The sequence below is a fragment of the Pteropus alecto genome, unplaced genomic scaffold (assembly GCF_000325575.1).
Source record: "Pteropus alecto unplaced genomic scaffold, ASM32557v1 scaffold21, whole genome shotgun sequence".
NCBI classification, from domain to species: domain Eukaryota; kingdom Metazoa; phylum Chordata; class Mammalia; order Chiroptera; family Pteropodidae; genus Pteropus; species Pteropus alecto.
The window spans coordinates 15,777,826-15,801,733 of NW_006436282.1; the positions used below are offsets into that span (position 1 = coordinate 15,777,826).

General features: G+C 42.8%; 1 protein-coding gene across 1 annotated transcript in view; it reads right to left on the reverse strand.

The window, feature by feature from the left end:
• Positions 1–2,051: 2,051 nt before the first annotated feature.
• The window catches only part of RAPGEF5 (Rap guanine nucleotide exchange factor 5), a 272,187-nt gene continuing 250,330 nt past the window's right edge, over positions 2,052–23,908 (reverse strand). Inside the window, exons 22-27 of the mRNA XM_025046811.1 lie at positions 20,773–20,863; positions 18,998–19,048; positions 18,122–18,209; positions 13,213–13,277; positions 8,859–8,913; positions 2,052–6,052 (exon numbers count right to left, since the gene is read on the reverse strand). Of these exons, the coding sequence (XP_024902579.1) occupies positions 5,934–6,052; positions 8,859–8,913; positions 13,213–13,277; positions 18,122–18,209; positions 18,998–19,048; positions 20,773–20,863 (469 nt within the window). The 3' untranslated portion in view covers positions 2,052–5,933. The remainder of the gene's footprint in view (positions 6,053–8,858; positions 8,914–13,212; positions 13,278–18,121; positions 18,210–18,997; positions 19,049–20,772; positions 20,864–23,908) is intronic.

Sequence of the window (23,908 nt, forward strand, 5' to 3'; positions counted from 1 at the left end):
CCAGGAAGGTCCTTCACCTCCAGGCTGGGCTGGAGCAATAGATTCAGAAGGTGGCTGCACGGCTTACTGTGGGGCTACCCTGGTGAGGAGTGAAGTGACCTTGTGGCGGAAATGCCCTGAAAGCTGACCACAGGGAATCCTAACCGAGTCCCTGGAAGACCCCCAGCCCGAGGGAAGGGACGCATAGTTAGGAGCCACGGTAAGGCTGTGGAGTTGGCTCACTCCACCCGAGCAAAGGCCAAGTCGCCATAAGGAAACGAAATCAAGAGCTGTGACTTGACCCGGCTCTGAGTGTGGCTGGAGCAGGGACCTTGGCTCGTGTCCCCAGAAGCCCAGTGGACGCAGGAGCCCGGCCCGCACACAGCCTTGGGACCCAACGCTTCTGCAGGCGTCTGCCCTGCTCCTTAGGTGCATCAAAGGAGCGAGCTGCTTCTGCGAGGGGAGACATTCGTGCTGCAGTCTTCAGGACCAGGAATACTTTACCAAAGATTAGCACATCTAAAGCTTTAGGAACCTCGTTGGTTTAAGTGAATGGAAAACAAACACACAAGGGGATCCGCTGTGAATCCGGGAAGACCTGAGAGCTGTTCCAGACGGGCAGCTCCGTCCCCGAACTATGATTCTGTAGTTAGTTCACCGGGGCCAGCACCAGAAAATGCAGTTTGGGGTTTGAAAATATGAACAAGAACTAGCTGCTGAGGAGGTGGGAGCCTTCGTCTTCCCCTTCCCTGTACTGGGAATCCCAATGAAGAGAACCCCCACCCATTCTGAGCGTAGGGGACCTCCTTTTCTTCCCCTATTCCCTTCCAAAGCGGGGGGCATCAGGCTTCCTCTCCTGCACCGCTGCAGGTCCCAGGCCCGCCCCCACGGATGCAGTGATCACAGGATGCGGACAAACGGTAAAGCTCAGCGGTCCTCCTCGCCCCGCTCCCCAGGGTCTCAGAGGCAACGAGCCCTCGGCTCTCCCTTCCCACTTTCCCTTGTTTCACAGAAGTGCCACTTCCTGGCGATGAAGAGCCCAAGAAAATCACCTTCTGGCCTCCTTCAGCTTTTCCCATGTCGAGACGAGCCCTTGGGGTGCATGTGGGACGTCAGGTAGTTTCATCCATCAGGTATTATGCAAAGCCAATATGATCGCCCACACGTGGGCTGAGGGAAAGGGCAGTTTATCAAGAAAAAAGTGTCCCGGGGGACTGTACTTCCTAGTCAGCTTGGGCTAAATTCTGCTGAGGTCAGCCCCCTTCCAGCCCCTGCTAATCACAGTGGCTTCTAATGATAATGTTTTATTTCTTACTCAAGTGATACATTTTTTAGAGGCTGGAGACCCAGGTAGATGCCGACACCTTTACCTGGAACACTGCACGTCTCACAGCAGGAGATGTGGCCGGCATAGGCTACCTTGTAAAGCGTCAGTTTATAAACGCACAGGTCACTTTTCCCCCTTCTTTTTCCATTGAACAGAATAAGACATTTGGCCACTCCCGAGTTCAGAGCGGTGAGACACCTAATCTTCTTGCAGGGAGGGATCGCCGCAGGCCAAAGGCCAAGTTCGACGCCAGCGGACAAGACGTGTAACCCTTCCTAGGGCGGGAGGGAGACGGTCAACGACCACGGTGTACATTCTCCACGTCTCCCCATTTCCGCTGAGCATGGTCACTACCCTCCTTACCACCCCGCCCAGGGCCTAGGCCATCACCACCAGGACCTGGAGCCTCCCTCAGGGTCTGGGCAGGTACGGAAGGGAGAGTTCCTGTCCCACCCCATGACTACGAACTTGGAGTCTCCACATCCTAGAATGTGAGAAGACTGGCGCGATTTCCAACACAGGGTGTTGAGGTCGGCGACAACGGAACGGCAGTGTGAGTCAGGTGTCTGCGGGCTGCTTGGGAATTCTCTTCACCGACCTGTAGCTCTCTCAGTGGGCAAGTGATTTCTAAGTTCCAAACGACTGAATATAATATGCTGCCAGGACACAGGCCATGTAGCCCGCTACATCACACACAAAACAAGAAGCTATGAGGCATGAACAGTACCTTTAACGTAGTCTTATATTTGGAAAAGCAGTTTTAAAAAACACTTGAAAATACAAGATAAGGTAACAGTGACTTATATAAGTTTTCACCTTATATTGCTTGACCATTTCTACATATAAATTATTGCTTGCTAGCTTCGATAAATACACAGCACAGTCATATGTACAGAAGCAGAAAGCATGGAAGCTGAGAAAGAAAATACTGTTAATGGCAATTCTGGTAATTCAACCAATGTTTCATATTTACCAGCTCTTATAAGGGTGGAAAACTACAAAGTGTAGTCCCTGAGAAGTTAGGTAGATACCCTGATTTCGGGTTTTCTATCTCCTAATTGTTAACGCAAGCTGACAATGTCACAGCAGTCCTAATCCATCAAACGTTAAAAGGCAAGAGTCCTTGCTTCAGGTCATCGATTTCATCCTGGTATTTAATAACCTTGTAATACGAATACAATAAATAGGCTATGCAAATAAATAGTACTCTGCTAAAAAACGTTTAGTATATACAGCTTTGCTTTATACAGTAGTACATTTTCATCTAACTTTTTGGCAATTTTTTTTTTAAAAAAACTTTGTTCCCCTACTAGTTTTAAGCACAATGGCCCACTCATTAATAAGCAGGCTGAAATTTTAAGGACATGTTTGAAGCATTTAAAAGAAACTCCATGTTACATAACTGCAGTGCCCCTGATTTTCCCCGTTTCAACATTTTTGCCGGGTCCTGAGAAGCTTGGAGTAGTTGTGCCATTTGGAAGCAAGAAGTTTGGGATCTGCGGTGTGTGTGACGGCTATCACGAAGCAGCTGGGACGGGGGCCCGCGGGGGAAGCCCAGCTCTGGGGATCCGAAGCCACTGGTACCCTCTCTCGCATGCAGCAGTTTCTCTCACTCGGAGGCAGGTATGCCTGAGCGCAACGCCTTCTCCCTGCCGACACGGAGGGGTGGGTTTTTATTTTACCCTCGCGCTGAGTTCAGTGTACACGCCACGTGACTTGTCTGCAGATAGCGGTCTAGGAAAATGAATTTATGCTACACAGAATGAACGATACTAGAATAAAGGAAATGCAGGCTGTAATATCACTACAACCATTTGGCAATTGTACAGATTATAACAAAGAGTGAATCTGAAACGCTGAGTCTTTGGAGCATCTGCAAATGTATATGGGGAAAAAAAAAAATTTCGGAAAGGTTGCAATTTTGCCTCTAGGAACTTGTCCTGCGCTAAGTTCTAAGCAGGGCAGGTTTGCTGGGCGTCGATGAACCCACAGACCCGCAGGCCTATCTGAGAGTCGTGCTGTAGCAAAAGGGACCCACTTCAAAGTGCCTGTGCCCCACTTGCCGGTGAAGGGGGCAGATTGCAGGTTTTCAGAGTGGAGCCTTTATGCGATCATAAAATCTAAAAGAGCTGGGAAGGAGCTTAGACGTCTTCCAGCCCACCCTTCTAGCCAGAATAAAACTATTCCAAAGTGGCCTTGGCAAGTATTTGGAGAAGGAATGTGGCCCATCCCTGTCAGCAAGAGCTAAGTCCCCCAACAGCCCCCCACCCCACCTTCCCGCTGGACAGTGCAGAGTCCTTAGAGCTGCGCATTGAGCTAAATCTGTCTCCCATGATTCTGCCTTGAATTCTTTAATTCCAGATTTACGTCTTCTCGGAACTTCTGAAATTTCTGAGAGCTGCTCCCTGGGAAATCTCTGGAGAGGTCATTAAATTTCAGAAAGGTTTGGAGATTTTGACATTCAGAAGATGGGAATGCAAAAGCAAATCTAAACTAAACAAAATCCTCTCTTCTCTTTGCTGGCCTGAGAGCCGCCCAACCACGGCTGAAGGACACGGTGGACACGCAGCATTTTCTCCCCAGCCTGTTCCCACCATACGCTCACTCCACCAATCACAATGTGGTTAAACATGATGTACAGGTGGCTTGTTCAGCCGTGTACGTATCTGAATTCAGGTCTGTGCTGAAATAGTTCTCCACTGGAACAACTGAAATCATTTTAGATGGAACACTGTAGGTCTTATGTGAATAACAATTTAAACTGCAAAACATAAAGACGATGTCAAAAGGGTCTTACACGATTAGACTAGCGAGAAAAGACAAGAACACACGTGTGTGCTGTATGCTCGCTCTGTCCTCAGTGATTGCGAAGCTTTCCCAGTGCTTGATCGGATGTGAGAGACATCTGCCTGCTCTGGTTCCGAGGTTCTTGTCTCCTCCAGTGGGTCTCATTCCGTTTCCAGTAGCCTGGAGCATTTCTGAGTAGAGCAGCCCAGGATGGTGCCTTTCTATAAAATCCTGCTCATTTTCAGATCTGAAGTGTTACATGCTGGGACAGGCTGAAACTCTTTGAAAGTCTTACCAAAAATCTTCTCCCCATGTTTCCTCCCAGCGATTTCTCAAGCTCAGTGGGGTTCCTGAGCCCAGGAAACAACACTGCTCTCAAGGTGTCAGAAAGCATCAGGGAATGAGATGCTGATGAGACAAAAGGGAGCAGCTCTGGACAGGCACCTAAGAGCTGAACAGGCAGGAGTGGTGAGAGCTGCACCAGGATTCGCATGCATGGAAAATGAATGGACCTGATATCTACCTGGCAGGGGTGGATTTCATTATTGTATCCCACAAGGTTTTTGTTCATTTGAAGGTCGAGGGAGTTCTAACCAGTTCTTGAGAATACCAAGAGTCTTATTTACTAGAGGAGGCCTAACCTATAAGAATGGGCATTAAAAAAAAGACTTAAAAGACTGAAAAAAAAAAAAAAAGACACATTATAGAAAGGCTCCCTGTCTTGGTTGGGAGATGAACTATAGGATTTGTAAGTGTCTAATAAAAATCAGACATTTGGCTGTTTTGAAGCTTTCTTAATTTGCTGTAAGACAGGCAATCACCACTATCTTAATACCTTGCTCCTCTCCAGGGAGCGCCCAGTGCTTCACCCATCCAATCCCACTTACCCTCCCTGGACTGGCTGCCATCATCACACCTTTGGGCAAGGAGCCTGCAGAAGACGTGCAAAACACCAGGGCGTCATCAGGCACAGGAACGCAGACCTCTGTGACTCTCTGTCACCACAATCAATAGTTATAGAGTGCCTACAGCGCATTAGGCATTATGCTCTTTCAAAAATCATATTGTTCCCAATAGGAAGTGAGAGCCCATTTGCACGTGTAAAGAAAATCCCTAGAAATTAAACAGTGAGTCACTAAAGATTCCTATTTTTCATTAATGGCAAAACAACTTAGTCTAACTTGCCCATAGTTGCAAACCAGTTGTGCAGAAATGAATTTCACCTCTAAGCAGACATCCATAAGTGATTGTGGATGCAAAGAAATGCATGCCTTGACATTTCTCTTTTGGAAGTCAAAGCATAGATGTCACCTTCTGGTTCTCGCTAACTCCCTAGACACAAGTGGCTTTTGGTGATATCATAGTTTGTACAGATAGAGACCAGTCCTTCTCCCTGGAAATCTAGAGGTGCCATCACTACCTTCAGGTGTTCAAACAAGCTACTTCTTTGACAGCCTAAAAACACACGCTTACTGAAATATTTGGTCACTGTATAACAAGACGTGTTCCCTTGTCTTGACGCTGGCATATCTCAAACTGAAAAACTGGATGGGATCAAAGACATCTGCAGAAGAAACCAGACTTCTCCATTTCAGAATGCTTCTGACTCTTCTGCCTTCTCGTTCTAAAAGCAGCGAGGAGAGGCCTCTCCCCATCTCTGGTGGCTGACATCACTTCCTGAGCACGTTTTGGTTGGCTTTCCCGCGTATGTCTTGCAATTTACTGATAAAACTCAGCAACTTCTTTTCTCACAGGAAAGTGACGTGCTTGGTTGGCATCGACATTTCTGTAGCTCAAAGTGCTGCAGTTACAGGCGAGGCGAGGCGTGGGGCAGCAGGGCTTATACCCGGGGCTCGATCCTGTGTGAGAGCTCAAACAGGGCCTGCTGGCTGTCAATGACATACAGGTGATTAACGTAGGATTTTAACTCCTGGTGCTCTTTTGGAGACATCTCACCTCCTAATTTTTGGAGGGAAAAAAGGCAGTCAATCTCATGAGAGTAGTAATGCTATTTCTAAATACCAGGAAAAACTGACATTAAGGCTTAGAGTAAATCCACTAGGCAGACTCTCGTTAGTCAGAATCGCAGAGGAGATTTCTTTATCCTGACAGTGGAGTTGCTTTTTCACTCAGACTAGGTTCCTCGGGTCAGGTAATTAGACTGGCACTTGTTTTACCAACACTTACACGGCATTTATTCCCTAACATTACATCGTTCGTAGTGACTACATTAGTCTCCTCCTCTACAGAATGAGAAACAGCACAGACACACGGCAAGTGAGTGGCAGAGCAGGACTGAAACCCAGACCTCCGTGGTCTGAGGTCCCATGTCACAACAATTGCCTGTTTAAGTGGCTTTCACTGGCTCTTTATCTCAGTGTGGAACTGTTGAAATCACCGCTAATCTAACGAGTGCATGGACACAACAGCTCTTTGTTGTTGTTGTTGTTGTTGTTGATTTTGTATAATCCTCTGGCGTCCTTATTTTTTGGAAATAAACTAAGGGACCAATTGAATGAACAGATATCATAGAACTGAACTTAAGTTACGGTTACCAGGCGAAATAGGTTCTGAAAGTATCAGATGGGCTAACACTGACCCAGTTAAGGACCAGGCAAGGCGCCTTTCCACTCCCAAGTGCAGGGTGGTTAAAAAATCAAAGGCCACAACACGTGGCTTTGGTGCACTGTGAACGCATATGTGTCACACTGGTGACAGCTCTGATAAGGAAGCAGAGCTAAGGCAGTCTGCACCATGGAGCAAGCCCACTTTCCATAGCCAAAAACATACAAAACCTTCCCCCTCCAAAAATCGCTGCTTACTGGTTTCAAAAAGTAAAAGCACCAGGAGTTAAACTTTTTACCATCCTGCTTGTTTAAAAGTGGCCAAAAAGCTGTGTCATTCTAGAACGTCTTCTCTAGAAGCCACTAAGGGACGACTTTTGGTTTAGTAAATGTTGCTTTAGACAACATGATGCTACAAAGATAATCTTGTTGTTAAATTTTTGGCCTTAAAAAGATGATAGAATGACAACTGACACCTGCATGCACTTTATAAGTGGTTTGATTAACACTATTTTATTTCAAATGCTGAGATTGGTTTACTATGCCTATATAAACTATCAAAATGAATTTAGATAATGAGTCCCAAACCCAATTTTTAAAGATACAGAAATACAGAACACAAACAGGTCTGAGAATTATTTAAATTTCTCCTTTGCTTTGTGCTATGAAGACTTATTCTCTGGTGATGGGAGGTTCAAGACAGGGTCAAAGCCAGACAAAACAGTGTAACCTTCCCGTCCACACTTGCCGTATATATAAACCACAGTCCCTTGGTGAGACTGAGGTCTTAGAATTAGCTGAGCACCTGTAAATGCTTGGGAAGCAAAGGAGGATGGAAGAAATATGAACTTGTCAGTAACATTAAGCTAGCACAATTGAATGAATCTCCGTGACAATGTTATCACTGCATTGTACTTGTGTACTTAATGGAGAATCATGTAAGTACATACCAAATGGTATTAATTGGTGTGAATATTTAGAAAATCAAGTCCTGTATTTATAATTCTTGTTTTCAAACAGCAACTTTGTAATTCATACAGAAGTTCAATTGCTTTGTTGGGGGACAAAACTGCCAGCCAAGACCACCTCAGATAGGAAAAAGATTCTTAAGAATATGCACCTATCCTCAGGAAGTGGGACTTTGATTTTTCTTTTCTCTCTCTCTCTCTCTCTCTCTCTCTGCTCAGACAGGAAAATGATTCTTAAGAATATGCACCTATCCTTAGGAAGTGGGACTTTGATTTTTCTTCTCTCTCTCTCTCTCTCTCTCTCTCTCTCTCTGTATTGTTGAAAAAATAGTTTTACAGTGAGGATGCATTATTTAGCAAAGTAAGTTTTACTCAGTGGTTACCTTTGATTGATTTATAATTACTGAATTCAACTTTCTGTTTTTTAAATTGTCCTTTATATCTATAGAATCTACACAAGGCAAAGGAAAGGGTATGGGCCAGGAAGTTAGACTTGGTTTGAATAATGGTTGAATGAGGTCACCTTTCTGAGCTGCCTCTGCTCTATACCCATAGAATTAATCTCTGTTCACCAATCACCAATACTGGTGTCCCCTTGGCCATGTGAAAGCTCCTTGAACTCAATAAGGTTGATTTCCTTCCTTCCTGCAATGTTTTAACATAATGTAAACATAATGTAAATTATGCCTGAGATTTAAAAAGGAACAATATTCTTATACACATTAGTCTCAGTGGGGAGTCTACGAAAGTGCTCAGAAAAATACTTTCTCAGTGAAAGGCAGCTCCAGACAGGAAGTTTTTGTTGGAAAGGAGGAAAGATCCTGGAAGGCTGTGCTAGGCACTTTTACGAACTATATTCCTGTTCCAGGAAGGCTTCAACCAAGGAGGTTACGGGCCGTGTCACCCCTGATAAACTCACTGGTAACTCTGCGCCAATGGGCAAGCAAACAAGACTTTCTAGGTTGGGGTGAGGTGGGAGATTCCAATTGTCCGAAGTCACTTGGTACAGTGTGAACCTGCTGCCATGAGTCGATAGAAATCTGCCGTAACTTGTCTTCCTCTGCATCTCAAACACACGGCGATAAAACAAGGGAGAACATAGTATATGCACACAATGTGCATATTATACTTTATAATCCGTTTAAAGTTATTTCTACCAAATACTTGTGACATGGTCACAGTCCGTACCACTGTATGGTAAATTTACATTTCACGCTGACTTCAATTACTCACCAAACTGGTTAGTCCTGCAGTGTCTCAGCGTTCGGACAGTGTCTGCAATCATATGCTGGAAGGCAGAGCGGGAAACATATCAGTGGATGATCATTTAGGGTGTTGCTGAAGCAGCGTGCCTGCTTGGAATGAAGGATATTCACAACCTTGGGTGTAATTTGGAGCTGGACTTAACTTTAATTGATAATATTGAGCTTAATCCTGGTCCACAGAAACGGTGGCTCCCAAACCTGGTTGCACGGCTTCTATCTGGGCCACGGGAAAAACACTGCAAAGAAATGCAGCTCTCCCACGCCCCCTGTCTACCTGTCCGAATTTGCTTTGGCTTTTCACTACAGGGGATGTTTCGCCTTCTCTCCACGAGGCCTGAGATCGCCCTTCTGAACTTGGGAGGCACCATTCTCAACGTTCTCACTGTCTTTGTACAATGCAGACTGGCTTTGTGTTGTAGTTGCTGTGGAAGTTTTCTCCTCCTCTAGACCAGGTGCCACCAGAGGACTTTGCATGCCCGGCACCTACTGTGTATCACACACGTTGACTCACACACGCTTGCTAAACAGAGGTAGGACGTTTTGTGGAATTAAAGATTCAAGTATCTCAAATGGTGACAGGAAGTGAGACAGTCATGAAAGACACACATTTTCTAAAACGGCCAAATCTTTGCAAAGGTTGTTTTCCGTTTGTAATTTACCTTCCCTGCTATAGTCTTCAGTGTTCTACTTTAATTTCTTTCTTTAAAGTTCTCACTGATCTCCAGGCAAAACTGTTCTTAAACTCACAGCTACTTTTGACAAGCTCCCATCACCTCGTACTTATGGACCTGCAACCACCTTCTGAGCTATATCATTTTCGATTTTCCATGATGAAGGAAAGAGAGCATTCAGGGCAAGACCATCCTTCACTAGAGTTCCTCCTCTATGGCTGCCAGAGTAATCTCCACACACTGTCCCAGTCCTGAGGAAAATCTGCAGTGACTCCCTAATTGGGTTCACATCAAAATCTAAACATCGCCCTATTATTCGAGAACCAACATTGTTCATTATCTGGTGCTTCAAACATCCCCTAGGGAGTCAACACCTTTCGTGTCCCCCACACACACAGGAAACACAAGCCTGTTCATACGCAGCACACTCTCGGTAAATTATTGCTAAAAAAAATGTTAATACTAATTTTTTTTTACTTAAAACTGGCAGAACTACAGAAACTGTATTTGAACATGACTCATGTATTAAATTGTTCTCACAGCTGTATTTTTACTGTATTTCTACTCAATAGTGGGAAATTAAATAGGACAGTGGTTATAGCAGTAGTTCGAGTTGCATTTGTCAAGGAAATGAGACCTGACTCATGTCTGCGAATGTATTGTTAAATTTCCTTCCCCAAATTTGCCACTATTCCCAGGACAGTTCCCTCGTTGTTTTAGGCTATGGCGTCACGTCGATTTCTATCATATGCCATTTGCGCAGCTCATGCAAGGCCTGAGCTGATGCAAGACCCAGTACTGCGTGCAGCTTTGAAACCTGAGTGCTGATCCTCATTTGTAGGTCTTCTGCAGGGGGAGAGAGTGTGATAAAAGATGATGCTCTTAATGTTGAGGGGCAAAGAAAAAGGGAAAGCATTTATTTCTTTACTATTTCACAGTTTGAGACAGAAACACGTAGAGTTGCTGAGGCAGCAGAGGGAATGATGGAAAATCATTTTAGACTCAATAAGATTTCTGAGTTTTCATGTCATCTGACTTAACGTGTTGGCCTGTGTCAGCCAGATAAAGATAATGCACTGAATTATCTGCTAGCTGGCTTAAGCTAATATCCATCATGAGGAACTGGCTCCTCACAAGTTAATTCAGTTACATTCTATGGGTTCATTATTGTGAAAAATGATCCTGGTTTTGCTTAAGTGGAACCCTGTCCTTTGCTAAGAAACATTCCTCGAAAATACTGACTCTGCTAGGTAATTCAATATCATTCTCTGCATCCAAGTATAACACGGGGCTGTGTATAATATAAAATAGATCTCTGTCCTTCTAGAAAATTTCAGCTTCACCCCATCTTCTCTGTGCAAGGAGGGGGTCAGTGTGAGGTGTGCTGGATCTTAAGTGCCATATGCTTTGAGGACCAGAAACACAATGATAATACAAAATCTACTCTCTTCAGAAAAGACGTGCCAGCGCGTGCCTGCTATGCAAGTGCATGTACTTATCTGCTAGTCGCCCTTCTCATAAATGTTTTCTGCAGGAATTTAAAATAGAATATTACTTATTTATGCCATGCTAGTTCCTGAAACTTTCTTAAAGCATGAAGGATACAGACAATTATTGGCCCCACTAGAAGCACTATCAGGTAGACTTTCTTTGTTTCAGTCCCAATGGTTAGTTTGAAGTCTTGGCATATATGAAAGCAGGACCTTGGACTACATTAGCTGGAATCAAAAGGCTTCTACTGGGTCACTGGGGAGAGGAGGGGGAAGGCCAGAGATGCTGGCCAGGATGAAAGGGAGAAGTGTGCAGGGATCTTTCCGTTGCTCTTTCCCACGGGTGCCTTTATCGAATTGTTCTCTCACGCTGGTGGCACTATCTGAGGGAAAATTATGCAGTGAACTTAATCAAACCACTGGCTCACTTCAGAGACGAAGGTCGGCCACCTGTCTGCCTTTAACAACAGACAAGAGTCAGCTTATAGGAGCACAACTGTTCTCTCGCGTCCCCTCTGGTCTGTCACAGGGAAAGTTTCTAGACCTTTATAGGGGATTCCACGTGGCGTGCCACGCCTCATCCCACATCTTCGCACGTGCTCTCCAAAGCTTATCTGGCGTTCTTAACCTGATGTGTTGGCCAGGATTTGAAGTAAACGTGGACCAAAGGCTTCATATTCCTGCAATCATTTCATGAACAGCAAACATTGGGGATTAATCTGCCTAGAGACCAGTTAGTGCCTACAGCCTTTGGCTGCAAACCAGTGCCCTGCTGTGATCTTCAGAACATTACATAGCAACAAAGAACAAATCTCTAAAGAAAAAGAACAAAAAAGCCAACACTTGAACCATTTCCAGCTGTGATGGTTTGACTACAGTAACTAAAATAACTGAACTCTGATTCCAAAGCACTTAGTGCCGAGAGAGACTTGAAAAGTTATAGGCATATCCACTTTAAAAATAACTCGCCATAAAGCAATGATTAAAATGGACCTATGGCGAGATGTTCTAAGACATCTGTCTTCCGGATACTAGGCGCTTGGGTTTTCAAGCTGTACAGTGGTCCTGTGCTGTCTCAACCTCTATATGGTGAGTTAACCTGATGATTAGAACAGGACACTCATAAGGCAAAGGTCAGATGCCAAACCTCATTTGGATTCACTGGTTTGTATTGTTCTTTGGTCATGGTCTGCGGCCCCCGCCTCACTCAGCTTTCTTCCAAATGCCTGACCCAGTCACACAGGGGACCAGAGGTCAGTTTCTGAGAGAGTTCACACAAATTCATTACCATCACTAAAAAGGTCACTTAAAGGTCAGGATCTATGGACAGGGGTCACTGGCATCATTTTGAACCATGAAGGATAGTTTGATCTCTGACTAAAATTCATCTGTCAGAAATCTATTCTTCTCACCGTCCACTGGGTCTCTCTGGAGCACTCCTGTTTTACACGTGCTCAGTGCTTACAGGCACTTCCCCCTCTGCCCTAGGAGAAGGCTGGCAGGAAAGGCTGGGAGGAGTCCACTGCAAGACAAAGCCCCTGGGAATGTCCTGGGAATAATTCAGGAAGAGGCATTTCAGTAACTTGTAAGAAAAGACTGACCAGGGACCCCTTTCTTGTGGGCAAGGGGGGGCACTTTGTAGGCTCTCTCCACATTGGCACCATCTGTCCACAGGCTGATAAAAGGGCCGTCCCTCCTCTCAAATGCAGACCCTACGAATTCTACCTTCATATCCAAGCTGGGAGTATTGTGGGGTGGACACATCTCCCCAGAAGGAAAGCTTTCTCCGGTGCCTGGGAAGCAGTACACATCAGGACAAAGACAGAGATGCCTTTACAGCAGTAAAACTGAACCCCGAGAGCATGAGTGCCTCCTGACAAGGACCTTTATGGTTTTATTTATGGTTCAATAACATACACTCAATTGCTGATGTTAGTCTAATGAAGTTCCATTTTTCAAAAATAAAACGCAGATTTTTATATTTGGTTCTCCAAAACTTGCTAGCATACTTATTTTTAATTGGAATACATTTTATTGACAATGCACAACATGCAGCAAATAAGCTCCTGGAAATCACCATGCATTCAATGGAGAAAAAGGCTTAATCCATTTGTTTCTTGGAGCAAGAAAGAAATGCGTAGAAATAATGAAGTTTACCTACCAGCTTTTCAAAATTGACCAGATTATCCAAAAATGTCTTATTCCCTTCATGAATAAATGTTACATCTGAAAATTAAAAACAAAAAGATATATGTACCATTAGAAATGGATCATGAATCAGAGCTGACAAGGTCTAGATGCAGTGCAAGTTATTAATTTTTCTTAAACATTAGGGATTATTCCAGGCATATGAGAAGGCAATTCGAAACTGAATCTGTATATTACTAGAAGTGAAAGGGCATAATTTATAGGTGTGTGAGGAGGAAAAATTATATCATTAATGCAAACATGTATTTTGCACTTACGCTGAAGTGTATGACTTTGACCTGCTTCATATAAACTAACGCTATTCCATAACTTAACCAGTCCATTACGTTTCTAGGCCAGAACATTGAGCAGAAAAGAATATCCAGGAACAATAGGATTTTAATATCTACGTGTTTGTTTTTTAAGAATCCCTGGTAAATTATAGGGAACCTGCCTTACTTAAAATGTTCATATTTAGATTTAGATGTTTAAATTAAGATTTTTGGTTCTCAAAGCCAGTGCCTGATTTTTGTATCAGAAGTGAGTGAGGAAACACACAGGTTTGAAAACGGCAATGTTTCTGACACAACCGAATCAGAAGAAAGTGTCACTGATGAAAATAAGCTAAGGAAAGTAGGACGAAGGTACATTATCGGAGGAGGGAAAGTTACATTTGGTTTGAGCCTCGCAGCATTTAAAGTGACAGAAGATATGGAAATACAAACCTTTTTGGTTGCAATAAACACGAATGCCTCCTCAGGAGAGAGAGATTTGGGAATTAGTTACAATAAAAACAGCCGCTAAAACTCTGGGAATGGATGACGGAATCTCAGATCGGAGAGCCAATGAGTGAGTATTAATTAGGGAATCCACATAGACAAGAATCAGAGTAAGAAATATATTACAAACAACTTGAAGAGCATGAAAATAATCATGTTATAGCACAGACACAGAGGGCCACCAAATGAAAATAATTTTCAAAAATCGATTAAAATAACCTGATGTATAAGAGGGAAAAGAATAGCTTAAAATTCCAACAAATAGAAAGGGAAAGCATTTGTACTTAATCAAGACTTAATTCTGCCGGTTCCCACGGGGGCAATTATGAGCTAGGTGCTCCATAGACCTGCCTACAACACACTCGTCCACCTAACTTTGACTTCCCGCCAGGGGGCGACACTGGTTACATAGTTTACAGGACACACTGATGAACTTCCCCAAAGGCATCTCTTACGTAGCTTCCAGAAAGGACTGCAACATTTCCCTGTGCTTTTTTCTTTTCATTTTCTTTCTTTCCTTCTTTCTTTCTTTAACTGATATCCTAGCAGGAAAATAATTCACAATTACACCATCACCTAACAAACTATCTGATTATTTTATTATCTTTCGTAATTTTGCTTGCAGAAAAGAATGATAAGTTTTCATTCTGTGACACAATATTTAGGAAAGAGTAGTCAACAGTTATTTTTTTACCTTTCCGTATAGCAAATAAAGCACCATGTGCACTCCATCTACGTTAAACGCCACCTGGAAACCTAGTCTCCCCTAATTCTCTGAGAATTTGGATTACAAACGCCCTCTCAGAGTCCATTTCCCTAGCGTTACAAGGTTTGTCATCTTCTTCCTATGCTCCCGAGAATGACGATGCGGGGTGATGGCAATAATGACAGCTTATGTTTACTAACAGCGTCAGAAATGGCATTAACTCATTTAATCCTCACAAAAAAAAACTCTCAGGTAAAGCTCTAGCAGGAAAGAATGTGAAGAAACTCTGGTCCAAAGAACATGCACAGCTGACCCATGATCACAGCACTAAATGTCACAGCCAGGATTCGAACCCAGGGCGCCAGTTTCCTCTCGCCACTGTGTCTCTCTGGGGTTTCACCAGCTGAAAGGACCTGGACATTTCTTACAACCTGTTATAGTTAATTTGCTGAATTTACGGCCTAGGGGGTGTCTTTGTAACTCTTAAAAGTGTTTCCTTCATCACTCCCTTCATCTATTCCCTCCAGCCCTAGGTCTCCTGTCTTCCTGGGTGGTCTCATTTAACCTCAACTCTCAGGGACTCCATCAGGTCAGCCGATGAGGATGGCTGCTCTTTTGATGGCCCAGGCTGTCAGGCTGGTGCTGGCCTGAGGATAAGACAGGGAAAGTGCGTCTGGCCAGGTGGGGAGGGAGGAGAGGCTGGAAGAGGCTGCCGCCCAGGAGAAGGGGGATCAAGTGGCTGAAGATTTTGACACAGTTGAATGGCAGGTGTGAGAGAGAGAAACCAACAGGTGGTTGAGCTCAAAAAATGGGATCTTAGAACTTAAGTTGCAGGCTATGGAGTAGTTCAGGTGCGAGAAAACGAGCACCTACGAGGCCCCTTTCATCTGGAGATATCTGAACACACTCCGAATGCTCCCTGGAATAGAACTGCCGGGTGAGATGACTCCGTTTGAAGAGATGGCAAGTAAAAGGGGAAGAAGAAACCTACAAACACCCCGTCACTCTTTTTATTTAAATATCCCAACAAAACTGCAAGAGTAATCTCCACTTTAAGATACGTACACAGCCCACCATGAAGACCTCAGTTTATCTTCAAACATCTGTTGATTATTCATTCTGTTGGAAGGGACTCCCATCTCCAAAAACACCACTAGATACAGACTATTTGGCTGCTCAGCTGCGTCCTTTCCCTGACACTTACTTAGGGTTGCCCCACTTTCTAATCGGATACCACACCACTGTTCAGGGCAGAATAAATCAAAAGGCAAGAAATTCAACTGGAAAACAGGAAAGCTGATGGCTGCCAGGATCCTCAGGTTATGTTTTTACTCACTAATCTGCAGGCTTCCTGGGCACTGACTACCTCAAAGAATGAAACATGGGAGACCTAATCCTCTTTGGCACCCAAGGAGTTCAATTTGGTCCTTCTCGTCTAGGTAAAAGCAACCCAAAGTAGGAAGCACAAGGGAGGGGTGGGGAGAGTTTTCATTAAAAAGTTAGTTCCTCCAAAGTGGTTTATTGCAACTTTTGCAATAATTTTGCATTAAAAAGCCTAAGAATTAATATTTAGTTTTTCCAAAATGTCTTATCTAAGGCATGATAATATACATATTTCAAATTTTCATCCTCTTTTCCTTTGGAAGTTATTTCAGACAAAAATGGTAACTTGAAATACAATAGAGTGTTAATGATGTTTATTTTTATAATGACAAAAAATTTAGGTAAAGGACAAATAGGTGCTTACTTAAATTCAAGAAAGCATCTAATGGAAAAAATGTTTAATATACTAGAGCAAATTTTTACTAGAGTAAATGTATTTTCAGGAGAAAAAAAGGAAAATTTGTTGTGCTGCCAACAAAAAGGTCTAGAACTCAGAAGAGTAGAAAATTGCATACAAGCTAAAGATGTGTGAGATACTGGGCTGCATTAAACATTTTTTGGGGGGAAAACAACTAAAATATAGCAGAAAGCTTTACTCCTATCTAATTAAGATCAAGGGGCACTGCCAGCTAATTTCTTATTACTTTAAAATTTTTTATTGTTTCAGAATTTTTAATTCCTAACATCAATTCCTTTCCAAGATCTGTCCTCACTTCTTACTTTTTCTATTTGACACTAAATGATTCTAACGTTACTTCCCACCTGCCACCCCTACTCTCCAGCTGAAGGGGTTTTATTTTGCAAATAAAAATATAAGCCTCAAATTTATCTTCAAAGGAAATAAATATGAAGCATCAAATGAATTTTTAAATTGTTCCTTTGGCATTACAATCTCTCCTCACTTCATCCAGCTTGAATGAAGTAACTGTGCACCTCTGTCCTACTATGTTATTATTTCACAGAGATTCTTGCTTTATACTAGATGAAGACTAAATGCGTAGGCTGCAGGCATGCACAGCAGCTCAGTAATTCTCCAAGCTCTGGCTGTTCTTGCGAGAAGCCTAGGAGGGAATATCAGCTTTATTGCCAGTGGGGCTGGTAAATGGGGGAAGGGGGAGGAGGAGGATGACCAGGCCAACCAGTAACCCAGTTCCTAGGTAAACTCATTTCAAAAATCACACGTATCAGTCCAGTCATTGGTGCCTGACCCAGCAGAAGTGACAAGCCTCTGAAGGGCAAATGCTATATAAAAGAGTATTCCTATAAAATCCCTTGGAAAGGATCAAAATATGGCTAAGAAAACTGACCAAATCCCTTTTTGCTGGAAAGCGCGCAGGTACAATGTATACCGAATGTCAGGAGTGCACGCCAGATTAAAATGAATTCCTTTGGTTTGAAGGAGACCACTGGGATCCCGTTAGTAAATTTAACTAACATGTTTCATGATGAATTATTAGCTGTTCTACAGAAAAGTCAGTAGACTAACATGGAGCTGTCACTTACTTTCCCAAATGTGTTCCACTCTGAGAAAGAAGAACGTATGTTTCTCGACCAGTAATATCCATCCACTATATTACCTGTGTTAACCAAAGGTATTTCTCACACAGCAGCAGGCTGTGGGCTGTATCTCTGAAACTTAGGTTGCAAACGTAGTGCATGATCAATCACTGTTTTGGTTGTTTATGCCAACCTATTCTTGGTTGGATTGTAAACTCAGAGAAAATAAAACAGCGCTTAGAAGCAGAGTAAAATAAAAACATGAAAGTTTTCAGTGCTAACTTTTGTGAGTCAAGAGAAAATGCTTTGATGGTAACTCGAGTACAATTAAGTATTTTAGGTACCTCAGAAATAACTGAGCATTTGAAAACAATCACAAGCAAACACAGTAAGATCTGAATGGCAACATTAAAGAAATAAACCGAGAGCCCTTTTTTTCTTTTCAGTCCTCTATAATTATAATGAGCCATTTCTGGAAGATGAAATTATACAGCATAAAAGAAAAAAAAAATCGTTACCTTTAAGCAATAAGGGCATGAAAGGGATTTTAGGTGGCTTCATCTTTTTGAATGCATCTCTGTAGGCTTTGTGATTCAGGGAAGGATCCTGCCAAACCAAGCAGATTACAAAGAGAAAGAAAAATCAATGTGCCTTAGAAACAACTCTAAATCCACTTTTGCTATAATACTTGAACACGATTTAGCTATCGAGAGGATCTTCCTAAGAACTAAGTAGATAAAGGTTTCCTTGGAAAATAAACTCACTAAATTAGGGCAGGAAATCGAGGCAATGAATAAAAGCCAAGTTATTGGTTTACAATAATGGGAAATGACTGCAAAAGAGAGACACTTTTTGATTGCCCTATTATTTTCCTTAAATGGGTTCTTTAAGTACAGTTTCCTCTGCATAATTTTGATCATGAGGTAACCCCAACGTATTTTGTTAGGCACACTGCAAACCAGCCTCACAGTGCACAGACAATGCAGAGTAAACAAGAGAACACTGTCTTACTGCATTCGGAAAGAAACGATACATTTTCTATCTAAACCTAAGAAATGGTAAAAAGGAGAAAAATGAAAAAAATAATGCCTAAGACACCGACTACGCACTAAGTTAATACCAATTAATTTTGCGGGTTTTGAAATGGACTATACTAAAAATCTGCCTTCTGAAAATCGTACCAAAAGGTCCATTCTCACAACATTTTTCCATGAAGAGGAGGAAGCCCTGACCATGAACTTGCTTCAGTCCATAAGAAGCAAAGCTAAACTTTCCTATCCAAGTGAATTCTACATGACTTGATAGAGTACAGATACCGACCCCTGGAATCTAGAAGGAAATTAGACACTAGAGATTAATTTGAAGAATAAGCCCCATCTGGCTCAACAACTTACTGTTAAACTTTCAAGTTCAGAGAAAAGTTTCTTAAACTTCCCAGGGATTTTCTAAAAACAAAACCAAAAACAAACAAAAAAGAAATGGTTAAAGAAGTCAGTTATTTTGAGGGGCAACGAGGGGAGTTTTGATTAAGTTGTGCTTAGGTGTGTCACGCTTCTAGACATAAAAACACCTATCATTTGGTTGTACCCTAATTGCTTCTCATGAGGCAATTTTCATCATCCTTTAATGTGACATTCCTTGCGAATGTGGCTAAAACAGTTTAAAATAAATAATGGCCACATGACTCAGGAACCTAGTTGGTTAGACATTCCACACACTGGTGATTTTTTAATAAAAACTTGGATTTTGCTTCCATGTCCTACCTTTCATCAGAGCACATTCTGTTCTAATTTGTCTGACCTATTTTTTATCTGCTATGGTGACGACGTAGTGCCTTGCACATAGTAGGCAATGCATATGCTCATGAAATGCATGCTATAATTGAATTATTTCTCCTCTCGATTTCTGCCAAAGGTTCTTTCCAGATTTAATTCAAATGCCACTCTCCCCTGGCCCTCGCTAGCCATTTGTTTTCTTCCTCTTCTGATGGACGGGGGCGTCTGTTGCCTGCTTCCTTTGATCTCACGATGTGCACACATGGCCCTGTTTGCTTACCCAGAGCAGGCAGGCCTTTCGTTTCTTTTGAACCCCTTTAAAGATCACTGACACTGACCCTGACCCTCAGGTACCTCAGTGCATTCCATCAGAGTATGACCCTGACTTCGAAAAGCGTATCTGTAGTTGCCCAAAGACCTATGCTGAGACCTGATGCAAAAAAAAAAAAAAAAAAAAAAGTTGGCCTAACTCCTTCTCTCTCATGGGAGTCTGAATTGGGAGCATGAAGAGAATGGAGCAGCTGACGGGAGCTGAATCTGAGAAGGCTGGAGAGAGGCTAAGGAGATGGCAGTGAGCCACGTGCAGGCTAAGGGGGAAGAGGTGGTGGTTCAAGAGAAGAAAGGAGGGAGAGAAACGGTGCCCTAAGTGAAGAAGCCAGTCAGGAGGGAAGGAAGAGAGAAGGAAACAAAAGCCGAAGGAATGGGGATGGGGAGAGGCAGAGAGCCCTACGTCTGTGCCTGGCTAAGTGGAGGGACGGCCCTGTGTCCGTTCTTTCCACAGAGGCCCTTAAGCCCATGCTGTGCTAACGTGCTGGGTCCATCTCAGAGGCTGGAGCAGCCTTCATCACGCAACACTGGCAGAGGCAGCGACAAGATTTGGAAGGCCTAAAACTCATTTTGTGGACTGTCTTTAAGAAAAAGAATACAAAATGACTCGACTTTTGCGAAGTTTACAAAGATATCCATCATCCATGTGAACACACTGCCAAGGGCCGTGCAAGTGAGAGGCCTGGAAGCTTAATTCATCAGCATCTCAGCCAGTTGGCTTCTGGACGCACATCGGTCGTCACCAGGTGAGCTTTGGAAAGAATCACCGTGGACCGCAGCCAAGCTCTCATGGGAGCAGAGCAAGGCTAATTCCAGCTGGGGAATATTTTACAATCTTCATCTCTTTCTTATATATTACAAAACCATTCTGAAGACCATTTGATCAAAATAGTCCCTACAGACTTGACACATTGTTTTTTAACATGTTTTTCTAATAGTACTTATTTTATTTAAACCATTTACAACAATTTACATATTTTAGGTAAAGGCTTTTTGCTGGACCGTTTCCCATTCGGTTTTACCTGTCCCTCCTACTTCCTTCTCCCCCGCAGACCCCCAAGTCTCACCTCCCAGGTCTGTGACAGTCGACTGACAGAAGCTGTGTTGAGACCCATCACAATAGCGAAGAAAGAATTCAGGTTTCTCTGGGCTTTGCAGCTATGGGATAAAAGAAAGCAGAAGGCACTTTGAGGCAACAACTTCTCTCCAGACAACCGCAAAAGATACAGCTGAAACCATTCCCCGAGGCCACAGAGTTCAGCCTCAAGGGTAGGGCTGAATTCTGCCCCACAGTTCCCACGCCCCCGACAGCCCCTGTGGGAGATGGTGTGCCCTCCACTGTTTCTAACACAAATGATTCCAAACGTTTCAGCCCGTCTTTACCTTTAGGAGAAGATCTGTGTTCTTGAAACCCTCTGGACACTTTAACAGACTCCTCCTTTTAAAAAATATTTTGGGTGCACCTACAATTTCAACTGAAAACTCTTAAATTCATGTTTCCTTATATACGCACTGTCATTATAACAGCTCTTTTATCCTGTCTCTTTCATCAGTATCCTGTCTATGTTTTTTTGGCAGATAAACCCCTCTCACCTCTTATTACGTATTTTCTTTGTGATCAACAAAATTGTTATTATGTTATTTTATATGTATATTTAAAACATGGCCTATATTATGGGGATACTGCCCCACATTTCTCATTTAAAGGAAAAAGGAAATAAAATGCAAAATAAGATCATGTTGAGCTCTGTTCACTCGGTAAGGTTGTCTGTTCTGCATAACTGTCGGTCATGCTCTTGACTCAATTGGCCAAAAGCCCACCAATTTTCCGAGCCAGCCGAGGGGCCTTGGTATAGCAGAAGGAGGCTGGGCTTCTCGGCCGGCCAGAACAGTCTGTCAATTCTAGACGCTCCTTTATCTGAGGAAACTACTCCCCTGAGGCAAGTCTTTAAAACCAAGAAGTTACCTTAACTGGAGAATTAAATATGAAAAAATATGAAAGTGCTTAGCACTAAACTGGGTGCAGAAAAACTACCTAGTATAAACCGATTTAGCTCCTCCCCGATGCCATCTTTTCTTTTACATCTCCATCAATGTCTCAGATGAAATTTTGGAACAGTATATATATAACTTTGTATTTTCCTTTGTCAGTAATATACTGTTTCTTCACTATCATCACTGATGGCTATGTAACACTTTATCAAAAACATATTACATAATTTGTTTACTCACCCCTATTGTTGATATTTAAATTATTTTCAATCGATATAATTCAATTTGATATGAAATGCTGCAATGCATGTCTTTGTGTATAAAACTTTTTACTGTATTTATCATTATTTTATTACATTAGACTTCCAGTCATTCCATGATTGGTCAAAAGCTGCCATCACTTTAAAGGTTCTCGACACATTAAAAACTTCTGTCTCCCAAAACTACCAATTTCTAGCCACATAGGTTGTGTGTTTAAGAGCATCTGCTTCTGAACCAGGAAAATGGTTTGAGTTGTGAGTGTGGTAATGTACACAGCCGGCTGTGCCCTGGCAGGTCCTGATGAACCGGGCTGCTCACAAAGCCAGCCTCATGGACCAGATACTGCCCAAGTACAGCTGAGGGCCACGCCTGGAAGCACCGTGGAAGTTCTATTTCCATTCCTAGTGAGACCTGGAAAGGCACTGCTGCCTCCGAGCCTAGTGTCCAATATACCCAAGTGAATGCAGTCCTGCAGGCCCCTCGCCACTGAGTGTCCAGGGCATGCTCTGCCCTTCTTTCTGTCCAGCTTTGGACTCTGCCTGCAGTTTCCCGGTAGGCAAGAGGGCCTAAAACTCAGCCTAATTGACCCTTCATCCAGTTTCTGCCAATTTTCTAACAAGTATCTTGTTTGTTTATTCGTGAGCTATGCCAAGGATATACTCTGCTTGATAATTCTGGTCTATGACTTGGAAATTCACCTGTTTTTGAGAATCATCAGTGCCTAAAGTCACAATAACATAACTTTTCTTTTGCCATTCACTTGCACCCTTTCTGACACACTCGTGGGAGGTTCACACCCACCAGGACAGACCTGAGGCAGCCTGACATGATAATTTGAAGCACCGGGCTCCTCTGCTGAGGATCTTGTGATCAGTGAGGACTGTCTGATGCCTACACTCTCCCATACTCCCAGATCCTCCCGCCTTAACATGATGGAGGCCCGCTGGTTCTGTCATTCTCCACTAGGTTCCTTAAAAGGCTAAATTATACATCTATTTGATTTTTTATATTCTGCCCATCACCCAAATGCCTAGTATACAGCAAGCCTTTCAGATAGCATGTACTGAAGTGGAAACCAAGACTTTCTGGGTAAATGGTTTTATTACTATTCATTATGAAAAGGTTTCTTCTTTTTATTCAGCATCATTTATCTATATGGAATCTTAGATATAATCCTCATCTTTTTTATCTTTTAGCCCCCCATAAACAATTTTTCTGGTCCAGATCTCTTTTTTAGTCATATTTGGAATAAAAAAGCACACATAACTAATATCTGAATCTGTAAAAAAGAAAAAGGAATTAGAATAGTCAGGATTTCTCTAGAAGACAAATTGATACGGTACAAAATATTGAATACTATTCCAGACTGGAATCCTGTCACCAAGCTTCATTCACTCTGTGATAAGAATAGACTGTCTGACACTAAACATTCCGGTTTAGCAAACATTCCTTTGTCTGTGTGAGAAAGTAAAATCCACTCAATCCACAGAGGTGGGGGATGGGGATGGAGAGAAGGAAGAAAAACATGAATATGCAAATAGGATGCCTTAGGCAGAGGAAGACACTTCATGGTCATGGAAATTACCGTTTTCCCTTGGTTATTCCTACCAGGAATTTAACTTGATGTTTCTGTTGGCATTCTAGTCCATGGGCTAGGGATAGAGACCAGCACTGTAAATAATTCAAGATCATAGGGTCCTATAAAGAAGACGTGAATAGATTTCATTTCCCCGAGGACGGATATAATCCTAGACTATGAACAGAGCTGTGTGGTGTCATTCAACTTCTCAGAACATGAATGTCCCGTTTCTCCAAGTAACTGGCATTTATAAGAATGTTTTTGATCCAACAGAACCTTATCTTTAGGTATTTCACAGGCTATTACGGAATATAGTGGCCAAATAAAAAAAAGAGCATTTACCATATAAGATGTCCAAGATTTAGGCTTAT